The following is a 12,865-nucleotide window of genomic DNA, read 5'->3' as shown; positions in this document are numbered from 1 at the left end:
AGGCTATCTACCAATAAGTTTAGCCGCCAGGGTCTATTGACTACACGCTTCTTACCTCTAGGACACGACAGTATACCCTTACCTAGGTTACCTTTAGAAATATGTGTTTAATTTTAGCACTCAAGAGCATCTACTGGCCAGGTAGAGCATTTCATACACGTAATAAAGAAAAGAGAGATTAGTGTACCTAACAGTGGCAGGAATAGAATTTCAATAGGCTACAATTCCTAAAGTGTTCCTTGAGTGTGAGACATATTTTTATTTTACTTTGTGTATTGAAGAAGACTGAGATAAGTACATTTAAGTGAGCTATTTGAGGTACTATGTGTGCAAGTACTGCTTAAAAGTTAGTCTTAATACCTTAAGGGTAGTTCACCCTGAGTAGTCCTTTGAGACTCTCACAACATCACCCCCGGGCTGGCAGGAGTCTCTTCACATAGAGATTCTGCAGAAACTTCAGTCCCCGAGGGACCAGCTTGAAGGCTGGACACAGGAGCAACATCTTCGGTTGGACTGGGAGATTCTCTGAAGTCAGGTAGAGAAGGTGTAGCAGGACTTGGAGTAGCCACAGAAGCAGGACTGGTGCTGGGGGAAGCAACCAATGGTGGCTTACTGGATGGAGCAGCTATTGGTAGCTGGCTGGGTGGAGCAACCAGTGGAGGCTGGCTAGGTGGAGCAACAAGGGGCGGCTGGCTTGCAGCTGAACATGGCATACCCCAATACATGACAGGTTGGTGAGAAGAGAATAAAGGAACGTCCATACTGGGATGAATTCCTTCTCCTGGTACATATTCCCTGGCTGGCCTGGCTGGAGGAGGAATAGGGAGAAGTGCAGGAGGAGGGGGTCCCGGTAAGTCTTCCTTCAAGCACACTTTTATTCGGTTTTGGTGGACCACCTGTGGCTCAAACCCTTTTTTCTGTATCTCATACACATCTGTGTCGGGATAAGGAATTGCAGTAATAGTATAGGGTTCTGTTTCCCATAGAGAATACAGCTCATGAGTTCTTGGGAATTTCCTGAGCCAAACTTTGTCTCCCAGCTGCAGGGGTTGAGCCGAGGCATGCCGACTTTTTTTGCTGTCGGCCCTGGGCTTCGCCTATTTTTTCTCCACAATGTCTTGGGCTTCTTTGATTCTCCTGCGATGTTCAGAGACCCAGTCCTGCAAGACGTGAGGGGAGTTATTGAAAGGGGCCTGTAGCCCAAAAGTTTTGTCCTTCGGCAATTGACCATGTCTTCCCATCATGAGAAAGAAGGGGGTATACCCTGTAGAACAATGAGTAGTGTTGTTGTAGATTTCCAATAACTCAGGCAGTAGTCGGGGCCACTCTTCGTGTTTCGAGACAGAAGCTGCTCGGAGCATATGGATAAACACCTGGTTGATCCTTTCACAGAGCCCATTTCCTTGAGGATGGTAAGCTATCGTTCCGAGCTTCTAACAATCATGCAGCTGGCAGAGTTCCTGGAACAACTGAGCTTCGAAGGCCGTCCCTCGATCAGTGAGGACTGCTTCGGGACACCCCAAGGGCTGGATCCAGTGGCTGTAGAAGAGTTATGCTGCCGTCTTGGCGGTCAGATCCTTGACGGGAACAACAACCACCCACTTAGAGTAATGTTCCACCTTGGTCAAGGCATAGCAATAGCCAGATCCAGTGGGGGTCAGCTTCACATGGTCAGGGGCAACCATTTGATTAGGCCTCTAAGTATGGATGGGGTGCAAGGGTGCTCTTGCATCTTTTTTGGGGTTCCTGATGACATTGCACGTGGTGCATTCAGCACACCATATTTCGATGTCTCCTCGCATTCCTATCCAATAAAATCTTCGGCGAATAGTGGCTTCTGTCTAATGGATTCCAAAATTCCCCGACTGGTCGTGATATGCATTCAGGACCATAGCTGCATCTCTTCTGGGGATTACAATTTGATGCACCCGTTCTCCAGACACCGGGTCCAATGAGTTTCTGTATTGCAGCCCCTTATGGAGGAATAGGCGATTTCGCTGTCACCACAACTGTCTCAGTTCAAAGTCCCCTTGCTGCTTGTGGAGTCGAGTGGGCACCTTCTTGTGGAGGCAGTAATTCAAGAGGTCCCCTATGACCCAGCTTTCATCCTGCAGAGTCTTCCACGTGTATTGGTCTTCAGGGACTTCCAGAGGTCCGGGTTCATCACCCTCTTGGGCCGTTAGAGCATTCTGGCTCATGAACCGTTGGTAGAAGGGTGGCATTTCCACATCTTCCCATTCGTCCCCTGCAGGGGGTTCTTCACCTGGGGCCATCCGGGAGAGAGCATCCGCATTGACATTGGATTTTCCACTGCAGTACTTAATACTGAAGTTATAATTGGCCAACTGGGAGACCCAGCACTGTTCAATAGCCCCCAACTTAGCAGCGTTCAAGTGGGCCAAGGGATTGTTGTCCGTATAGACCGTGAAGGGGGTGGCCGCCAGATAATCCTTGAATTTTTCAGTGATGGCCCAGACCAGGGCCAAGAGCTCCAACATGAAAGAGCTATAGTTGTCATCGTTCCTTTCCGCGCCTCGAAGATGACGGCTGGCGTAGGCTATTACCCTCTCTTTACCATCTTGGAGGTGAGATAAGACGGCTCCCAGTCCTTCGAAACTGGCCTCAGTATATAAGCGGAACGGCTTACCGTAGTCAGGATAGGCCAAGATAGGAGGTTCTGTAAGAAGGTACTTTAAAGCTCGGAAGGCAGTTTCTTGGTCTTCAGCCCATTGTGTCGGGAGCCTCCCATTATAATTTTTCTTGCCAGTACCCCTCAGTAAGGCAGTCAAGGGGCCAGCAATTTGTGCAAAGTGAGGGATGAAAAGTCGGTAGTAGCCGGCAAATCCCAGGAAACTTATGACGTCTCGTACTGTCTTGGGTGTAGGCCAGTTCCTCACAGCACTTATTTTCTGGGGGTCAGGTTGGACACCATCGGCACTTACGACATGTCCTAGATAGTGCACTTGTGGCTTTAACAGGTGACACTTGGATGGCTTGACCTTCAGTCCTTGCCGTATAAGGACCTGGAAAACTTCTCTTTTTTTTAATCTGATATTTTTTTTAAGATCTAAAACATACAGGACCCTGACCCATTCCAAAAATCTGCCACCCAACCCAAACCTCTCCATCGCCGGCCTGAGGTAGCTACAATCAACCCTGTCGAAGGCCTTCATGGCATCTATCGACAGGATGGATCAGAGCCCCTACTCCGGCATATGAATATTAGCAGACAGCTTAATCAAATTATCATGACTATTTCGGCTCGGTACAAAGCCGGTTTGGTCAGTAGCAATAATTTTGTTACAAACCTTTGCCAATCTCAATCTCAAATTTTTTTGGTAACTTGCATCCTTTCTTGGTGAAAAATCTCCAAATTTGATGAAAAATTTGAAAATTTTGCATTTTTCTAACTTTGAAGCTCTCTGCTTGTAAGGAAAATGGATATTCCAAATAATTTTTTTTTATTCACATATACAATATGTTCACTTTATGTTTGCATCATAAAATTTACATGTTTTTACTTTTGGAAGACACCAGAAGGCTTCAAAGTTCAGATGCAATTTTCCAATTTTTCACAAAATTTCCAAAATCACAATTTTTCAGGGACCAGTTCAGGTTTGAAGTGGATTTGAAGGGTCTTCATCTTAGAAATACCCCACAAATGATCCCATTATAAAAACTGCACCCCTTAAAGTATTCAAAATCACATTCAGTCAGCATTTTAACCCTTTAGGTGTTTCACAGGAATAGCAGCAAAGTGAAGGAGAAAATTCACAATCTTCATTTTTTACACTCGCATGTTCTTGTAGACCCAATTTTTTTATTTTTACAAGGGGTAAAAGGAGAAAATGTATACTTATATTTGTAGCCCAATTTCTCTCGAGTAAGCACATAGCTCATATGTTTATGTAAAGTGTTCGGCGGGCGCAGTAGAGGGCTCAGAAGCGAAGGAGCGAAAAGGGGATTTTGGAGAGTACGTTTTTCTGAAATTGTTTTTGGGGAATATGTTGCATTTAGGAAGCCCCTATGGTGCCAGAACAGGGAAAAAAACACATGGCATACAATTTTGGAAACTAGACCCCTTGAGGAACGTAACAAGGAATAAAGTGAGCCTTAATACCCCACAGGTGTTTCACGACTTTTGCATGTAAAAAAAGTAAAAGAAAATGTCACTAAAATGTGTGTTTCCCCCCAAATTTCACATTTTTGCAAGAGTTAATAGCAGAAAATACCCCCCAAAATTTGTAACCCCATCTCTTCTGAGTATGGAGGTACCCCATAAGTTGACCTGAAGTGCACTATGGGCGAACTACAATGCTCAGAAGAGAAGGAGTCATATTTGGCTTTTTGAGAGCAAATTTTGCTCGGGAGCATGTCGCATTTAGGAAGCCCCTATGGTGCCAGGACAGCAAAAAATACCCACATGGCATACCATTTTGGAAACTAGACCCCTTCAGGAACGTAACAATGAATAAAGTGAGCCTTAATACCCCACAGGGGTTTCACGACTTTTGCATACGTAAAAAAAAAATGTTTATTTTCACTAAAATGTGTGTTTCCCCCCCAAATTTCCCATTTTTGCAAGGGTTAATAGCAGAAAATACCCCCCAAAATTTGTAACTCCATCTCTTCCGAGTATGGAGGTACCCCATAAGTTGACCTTAAGCGCACTATGGGCGAACTACAATGCTCAAGAGAAGGAGTCATATTTGGCTTTTTGAGAGCAAATTTTGCTCGGGAGGCATGTCGCATTTTGGAAGCCCCTATGTTGCCAGGACAGCAAAATAACCCCCACATGGCATACCATTTTTGAAACTAGACCCCTTGAGGAACATTACAAGGGGTACAGTGAGCATTTACCCCCCACTGGTGTCTGTCAAATCTTTGGAAAAGTGGGCTGTACACATTTTTAATGTGCACAGCCCACTGTTCCAAAGATCTGTCAGACACCAGTGGGGTGTCAATTCTCACTGCACCCCTAGTTTCTGAAATGGAGTCACATGTGTTTTTATTTTTATTTTTTGCGTTTGTCAAAACCGCTGTAACAATCAGCCACCCCTGTGCAAATCACCTAAAATGTACATGGTGCACTCTCCCTTCTAGGCCTTGTTGTGCGCCCCCAGAGCACTTTGTGCCCACATATGGGGTATCTCCGTAGTCGGGAGAAATTGCATTACAAATTTTGGGGGTCTTTTTTCCATTTTACCTCTTGTCAAGATGCAAAGTATAGGGCAACACCAGCATGTTAGTGTAAATTTTTTTATTTTTTTACACTAACATGCTGGTGTAGACCCCAACTTCACCTTTTCATAAGGGGTGAAAGTAGAAAAAGCCCCCCAAAATTTGTTAGGCCCTAAACTGTTGCTTTGAAATACGACAGGGCTCCAAAGTGAGAGCGCCATGTGCATTTGAGGCCTGAATTAGGGATTTGCATAGGGGTGGACATAGGGGTATTCTACGTCAGTGATTCCCAAACAGGGTGCCTCCAGCTGTTGCAAAACTCCCAGCATGCTTGGACAGTCAGCGGCTGTCCGGCAATACTAGGAGTTGTTGTTTTGCAACAGCTGGAGGCTCCATTTTGAAAACAGTGGCGTACCAGACGTTTTTCATTATTATTGGAGAGGGGGGCTGTGTAGGGGTATGTGTATATGTAGTGTTTTTTACTTTTTATTTTATTTTTTGGTAGTGTAGTGTAGGGTTTTTAGGGTACAGTCACACGGGCGGGGGATTACAGCGAGTTTCCCGCTGCGAGTTTGAGCTGCCGTACAAAATTTGCTGCATCGCAAACTTGCAGCCTGATACTCACTTTAAGCCCCTGCCCATGTGAATGTACCCTGTACATTCACAGGGGGGGGGGGGGGGGGGATCTCCAGCTGTTGCAAAGCTACAACTACCCCATACTTGGAGTTGTAGTTTTGCAACATCTGGAGGACTAAAGTTTGCAGACTACTAATACAGTGGTTCCCAATCTGTGCCCTTCCAGATGTTGCAAAACTACAACTCCAAGTATGCCAAAACTGTCCAGGCATGTAGGGAGTTGTAATTCTGCAACATCTGAAGGGCCAGATGTTACAGAACTACAACTCCCAGCATGACTGGACAGTAAGGGCATGCTGAGCATGTGTAGTTTTGCAACATCTGGAAGGGCACAGTGGTCCCAAAACTGCGGACCTACAGATGTTGCAAAACTCCAAGGGCTGTCTGGGCATGCTGGAAGTTGTAGTATACAGGGCTTTATGGCGACGTGCATTGCTGTAAAGGGCCCGACCGCGGCTGAAGATCCACTCACCTTTCGCCGCCGCCGTCTTCCGGGTCTTCAGGGACGAGGTAAGTACCGGGGCCGGGCCCCAGCACTCCCCCGTCGCGTCCTCCGGTCTTCCTCCTGTCCTCTCCGGACTTCCAGGGGCCGGGCAGGGCGGGAGGAAGTAACCGCCCCCCCCCCCCTCCCAGTACGATTGGTCGGTTAGCTAACCGAAGAATCGCAGGGGATAGGAGGAGGTGGCACCTCGCTCCTATACTTTAGCATGGTCCTGGCCTTCTGTGACAGCCGGGATCATGCAAAATTACCGGGCGGTCGGGTCCCAGAGACCAGATCAGCCCGGTATCGCCGCAGATCGCAGGGGCGATTTCCCTAGCGATTTGCGGCGATCACCGACATGGGGGGCCTACATGGCCCCCCTCGGCGTTTGCCCTGAATCCCTGCTGAAGGATTTCAGCAGGGATCCGCTTGCGATCTCCACCGGGTGAGCGGCGGAGACCAGGAAAAGACCATGACGTATGCATACGTCATGGGTCCTTAAGGGGTTAAGAATATTACTTGGCATTAATATTAATAATTTATTACCTTTCTGTCATTGACATTGTGTCCCAGTCACTGCCACACATTAGACTTGTGCACTACAAAATTTTTTGTTTTGTTTAGTTTCGTTTTTTCGTTTTGGAAAAAACTTTTCGGTTCGGCAATATTTTCGGTTTTGATTCTTCGGATACATTCAGTATTCGAGTGTTCGGGGCTGATTTTTTTTCGGATACATTCGGTATTCGGGTGTTTGGGGTTGATTTTTTTCGGATACATTCGGTATTCAGGTACATTCGGTAAATCTTTTTATTCTTTTTTTGGACTTTAGCGATCCTAAAAAATTATGGAGATGCCTTTTTTATTAAAATTTCGTAGGGTACCATAAAAAAATCATAATAAAAAAGATACAGTAGTGATGGAAAAAATTGTATCTAACGAAATGTATCTTTTTTATTATGAAATGTTTATTAATTTTTAAACAGGGATCAATTTATGTGAGCGGGTAAAGCACAAAAAATGTAGCCGACAATAAGGAAAATGTAGTGTGTGCGTGTTTTTCACTTTTTTTTAAAAACATTTTTTAGGTAGTACTACAACTCCCAGCATGGAACACACTCTTCCATGTTGGGAGTAGTAGTTACCTGTACTAATTGACAGATCGCTGGGGTCCCTTCTTGTATAGATGGGGCGGCAGCTCTTCTATGGTCCCCTGCACTCACGTATATATACACATATTCATATTTCCCGCAGAGCTGTGATATGTCTCGCTACGATATGTCTATTAATGCAGGTACTACAGCTCCCAGCATGGAGCAGAGTGTGCTCCATGTTGGGACTAGTGTTGCTCGCGAATATTCGCCATGCAAATTTTATTCGCGAATGTCGCATATTCGCGAATTCGCGAATATTCGCGAATATAGCACTATATATTCGTAATTCGGATATTCTTTTTTTTTTTTTTTTTTTTAAATCACAGTACACATCACAGTGATCATCCCTCTCTGCTTCCAGCTTGTGTGGTGTAAAGAAGGCTCTAATACTACTGTGTGAGACTGGTGTACGGATTTTCGCATATGCGAAAATTTGCATATGCTAATTTTCGTATATGCGAATTTTCGCTTACGATGATTTTTGTATATGCTGATTTATGCATATGTTAATTATCGCATATGCGAATTTTTCACATATGCGACAATAAAACGAGAATATTACGAATATGCAAATATTCGCGAATATATGACGAATACTGTATTCGTCCATATATTCGCGAATATTCGCGAATTCGAATATGGCCTATGCCGCTCAACACTAGTTGGGACTATTAGTACCTGCAGTAAGGGACAGATCCCAGCGGATGTCACTCCTCCTGACACCTTCTGCATTGTCCTGATGTGAATGTCGGGATCAGCTGTTCTCATGGCTACAGAGTCGGGAGAACAGCTGACGCTGAGCCGTAGGTATACATGGTATATCTACTGCCCAGCAAGAACTTACAGTGAGCCTGCAATGTGTATACAGTATACACATTGCTGGCTCACTTAACCCCTTGCTGAGCTGTGCGCTAAGCGCAAGCCCAGCAAGGGAAGAGTGAACTTAAACTGCTGGACAGTGTAGGTTAACCCTTTGGGCGGTATACACTATATACAGCTATCTATAGATAGCTGTATATAGTGTATACAGAAGACGAAGTCCGCTTACTTCTCTCGAGTAACGGGCAGGTCCATGTAGCTCCACCCCTAGTGATGATGTCATTAGGGGGCGGGGCTACAGAAGGGAACAAGGCTTGTTAATCTGAAGCTCTGTTCACATTGTCCGTTTTGTATAATGTGAACAGACCCTTCTGGCAGTGTCTACCCAGACAGGGAGACTCCAGCTGTTGCTAAACTACAACTCCCAGCATGCCCAGACAGCCAAAGGCTGTCTGGGCATGCTAGGAGTTGTAGTTTTGCACCAATTTGTGGCTCCCTGTTTGGGTAGACATTGCATCATGGGTGCTCTCCCAAGCGGACAGCGGCAAAAATGTCATAACCATTTTTTTGTGTTTTTTTCCTTCTCGTTTCAGATCCGTGTATGCAGAGGATTACTGCGGATTCGATGGATTACGGTGGATTATTTTTTGTTCTTTTAAAAAAATGGTTAACGAGGGCTGTGGGGGAGTGTTTTTTTAAATAAAATAATTTTTCCAATGTGTTTTTTTTTATTAATTTTCAGGGTTAGTAGTGGAAGCTGGTCTTATTGACTGAATCCATTACTAAGCCAGGGCTTAGCGCTAGCCCCAAAAACAGCTAGCGCTAACCCCCAATTATTACCCCGGTACCCACCGCCACAGGGGTGCCGGGAAGAGCCGGTACCAACAGGCCCGGAGCGTCAAAAATTGTGCTCCTGGGCCTAGGCGGTAACAGGCTGGCGTTATTTAGGCTGGGGAGGGCCAGTAACAATGGTCCCCGCCCACCCTGGTAACGTCAGGCTGTTGCTGTTTGGTTGGTATTGTGCTGAGAATGAAAATACGGGGAACCCTATACTTTTTTTTTTATTTTTTTATTTAAATAGTTGTAGTTCTGTAACATCTGTCCCTTCAGATTTAGCAATTTTCATGACATTTTTGAAAATTGCTTCTCTACTTTGAAGCCCTCTAATTTTTAAAAAAAAGCAAAAATATGTCCATTTTATGATGCCAACATAAAGTGAACATATTGTACTTGTGAAGTAAAATAAAATTTATTGTGAATATCAATTTTCCTTACAAGTAGAGAGCTTCAAAGTTAGAAAAATGCAAAATTTTCAAAATTTTCATTAAATTTGGGGATTTTTCACCAAAAAAGGATGCAAGTAACGCCGAAAATTTACCACCAAAATAAAATAGAATATGTCACGAAAAAACAATCTCAGAATCAGAATATTCGGTAAAAGTGTTTTCGCGTTATTAATTCGTAAAGTGACGGTGGTCAGAATTGCGAAAAAGGGCCCAGTCCTTAAGGTGAAAAAGGGTTGCGTCCTTAAGGGGTTAAGAAACACCTTATTTTCTGTCCGCCAATACAAAATTCTCTAATAGTGCCCCTCCCGAGACTAGACTCTGGATTCGCCCCTGGTTGTGGTTAAACTTTACTTTCCTGGAAAAGTTTCTGAGTTGCCCATAGCAACCAATCAGATTGCTTCCTTCATTTTTCAGAGGCCTTTTCAAAAATGAAAGAAGCAATCTGATTGGTTGCTATGGGCAACAGCACAACTCTTCCTCTGCACTGGTTTTGCTGAATTTCCCCCATAGAGGAAGATTTATCAAAACCCAAAACCTGTCCAGAGGAAAAGTTTCTGAGTTGCCCATAGCAACCAATCAGATCGCTTCTTTAATTTTTCATAGGCTTTTTCAAGAATAAAAGAAGCAATCTGATTGGTTGCTATGGGCATCTCAGCAGCTTTTCCACTGGTCAGGTTTTGATAAATCTCTCTCTATGGGGGAGATTCATCAAACCAGTGTAGAGGAAGAGTTATGCAGTTGCCCATAGCAACCAATCAGATTGCTTCTTTCATTTTTGAAAAGACCTCTGAAAAATGAAGGAAGCAATCTGATTGGTTGCTTTAGGCAACTCAGAAAATTTTCCAGAAATGGAAACTTTTTGTATCTTATATGGAATTATTCCTATATTCATACATTTTGGAATCATCGATCTTATTGAAAAAAGGTATAACATTAAGATCGAACGAGACCCTTAGATGCTTATCCTTGGAGATGCCAGGGAGTCTATATATAAGAAAAGTTTAATTAGACTATTTCCTTATGCAAAGTTGCTGTCCGGGCATGCTGGGAGTTGTGGTTTTGCAGCGGTTGGGGGTTCACAGCTTAGAGACCACTGCTATAGAGGGTGCAAATGTATCCGAGCCCTGGAACTCAAATAATGTGAAATATGAGATGATCAAAATGGAGCCCCTGCACTAATTACTTGGGTTCTGGGGTCTGTAAGGTCCATAGTAGAAACATCAGGTTCTGTCCATAGCAGATACTAAATCATGGCAGCTCTAAGAAACAAGCAGTCATCGTGACATCAGACATGTGATGTCATAGACAGCTGGAGTCCTGACATTCCACTGACAGCCGCCCGAGCCTTCATTCTGTAGATTGGTACAGTGCGATTAGCAACTTCTATTTCTTCTTCTTGACTGAGATGGAGCTAAAAGGTTTGGGGTTCGTCCCCCTTCTGTTGGCGTTTTGGTGTGCGGCCTGGCTTGCCACCAGCTACATCGTGACGGTCGTCCTCGGCCATGCCGCCTCGCCACTGATGCACATCAGGTAAGATAAACAAGCACAAGATTCTCATTTCATGGGTTGGGAGTGAGGAAATATCCACAATAACATTGGTTTCTTTTCCTTCACAGTGACGTGGGAAATTTCTTTCCTGAAAACATATTATTGAGAATTGGTTTCATAGGGACATCCATTGGCACTTTGGTACTAACCTTTCTTATTTATAAGTATATGGTTATGCATACTGAAGAGTTCAGGGGTCATCAGGTCCTGATCCAGAGGATCCTGCTCGCCATTGTGTGGGCCTCCTGTTTTGGTACAGCTGTCATGCATGTATTGTCCCCCGAAGAATATCCCAGGATACACTTTGTCAGCATGGTAATTTCCATTACATGTGAAGCCTTATACTACCTTGGGCAGTCCATCCAGATGTATAAATTACCAGGAGCAAAGAAAGTCATCCACCATAGTAGATGCACCTGCTGTGGCCTGGCTTTTACCTGCGCAATTTTCTACTTTGGATATAAAACATTACAGGAATTATTCTATGATGATGAAGACTGGGACGAGATCCGTGAAATCACCACCATAATCATCGAGTGGGTGATGCTTCTACTGATCCTGATAAACATCGTGACCTATTATTCCACCATGCAGAGGTTAATGTTAACCGTCTCCAGGAACAGCTGCAAACTCTCTCTTAGAGTAAGAATTGATGACTTCGGGGTGTAGACCACCACGTGGGCCATCAAGTGGACTTCTGGGAGAGATACTGCACAGGACACGGAAAAACCATAAAAAAAATAATATGAGCTGGTAATATTACCTATACAAAAAAAATAAAAAACATAAAAGAAAAATATTGGTGTGTGACGTGTAATACCTACCGTATATACTCGAGTATAAGCCGAGTTTTTCAGCACCATTTTTCGTGCTGAAAATGCCCCCCTCAGCTTATACTAGAGTGATCTCTCCGCCTGTCAATCCCTTCTCAGTGGTCTTCAACCTGCGGACCTCCAGATGATGCAAAACTACAACTCCCAGCATGCCCGGGCATGCTGGGTGTTGTAGTTTTGAAACCTCTGGAGGTCCGCAGGTTGAAGACCACTGCGGCCTTCGTCATCATCCAGCCCCCTCCTTTTGTTTTGTACTCACCTCCCCTCGGTGGGAAGGAAGGGTTAGCTGGTTTTGGCCCTCTATGGTGCAGGGACCATCCGGTGGGGAGGGTTAGTCGTTGCGGGCTGTCCATTTTCACCAGGGGGCCCTCTTTTCCACGCTTCGGGTCCGGTCCCGGACTAGTGACGTTGCCTTGATGACGACGCACAGGGACGTTCATGCACAATGTCCCTGTGCATCGTCGTCAGGGCAACATCACTAGGACCAGCTCACCCTAACTTCCTGCCGAGGGGAGGCGAGTACAAAACAAAAAGGTGGGGGGGGGCTGGATGATGACAAAGGCCGCAGCCGATGGCTGTCCGGGCATGCTGGGAGTTGTAGTTTTGCAACATCTGGAGGCCCGCCGGTTGAAGACCACTGATGAAGGGATTGACAGGCGGTGATGATGAAGGGGGGGGGGGATGATGATGAAGGGGAGGGGGATGATGAAGAAGGCCGCAGTGGTCTTCAACCTGCGGACCTCCAGAGGTTTCAAAACTACAACTCCCAGCATACCCAGACAGCCGATGGCTGTCCGGGCATGCTGGGAGTTGTAGTTTTGCAACATCTTGAGGTCCGCAGGTTGAAGACCACTAATGAAGGGATTGACAGGCGGTGATGATGCAGGGGGTGGGATGATGACGGGGGTCTGGATGATTACATGGGGGGTT

The 12,865-nt window shown here is 45.1% G+C and overlaps 1 protein-coding gene across 1 annotated transcript; it reads left to right on the top strand.

Annotated features, from left to right (window-relative positions):
* The first annotated feature begins 10,930 nt into the window (after positions 1-10,930).
* Positions 10,931-11,861, top strand: LOC130298038 (DNA damage-regulated autophagy modulator protein 1-like). The gene is made up of 2 exons (XM_056550922.1): positions 10,931-11,084; positions 11,171-11,861. Exons 1-2 carry the CDS (start codon positions 10,960-10,962, stop codon positions 11,769-11,771), a joined length of 726 nt encoding a protein of 241 aa, XP_056406897.1. The 5' UTR covers positions 10,931-10,959; the 3' UTR covers positions 11,772-11,861.
* The last annotated feature ends 1,004 nt before the right edge of the window (positions 11,862-12,865 follow it).

Source organism: Hyla sarda (genome assembly GCF_029499605.1).
Source record: "Hyla sarda isolate aHylSar1 chromosome 1 unlocalized genomic scaffold, aHylSar1.hap1 SUPER_1_unloc_18, whole genome shotgun sequence".
NCBI lineage: Eukaryota > Metazoa > Chordata > Amphibia > Anura > Hylidae > Hyla > Hyla sarda.
Note: the sequence above shows the minus strand (reverse complement) of the source record. Positions and strands in the feature narration are given on the sequence as shown.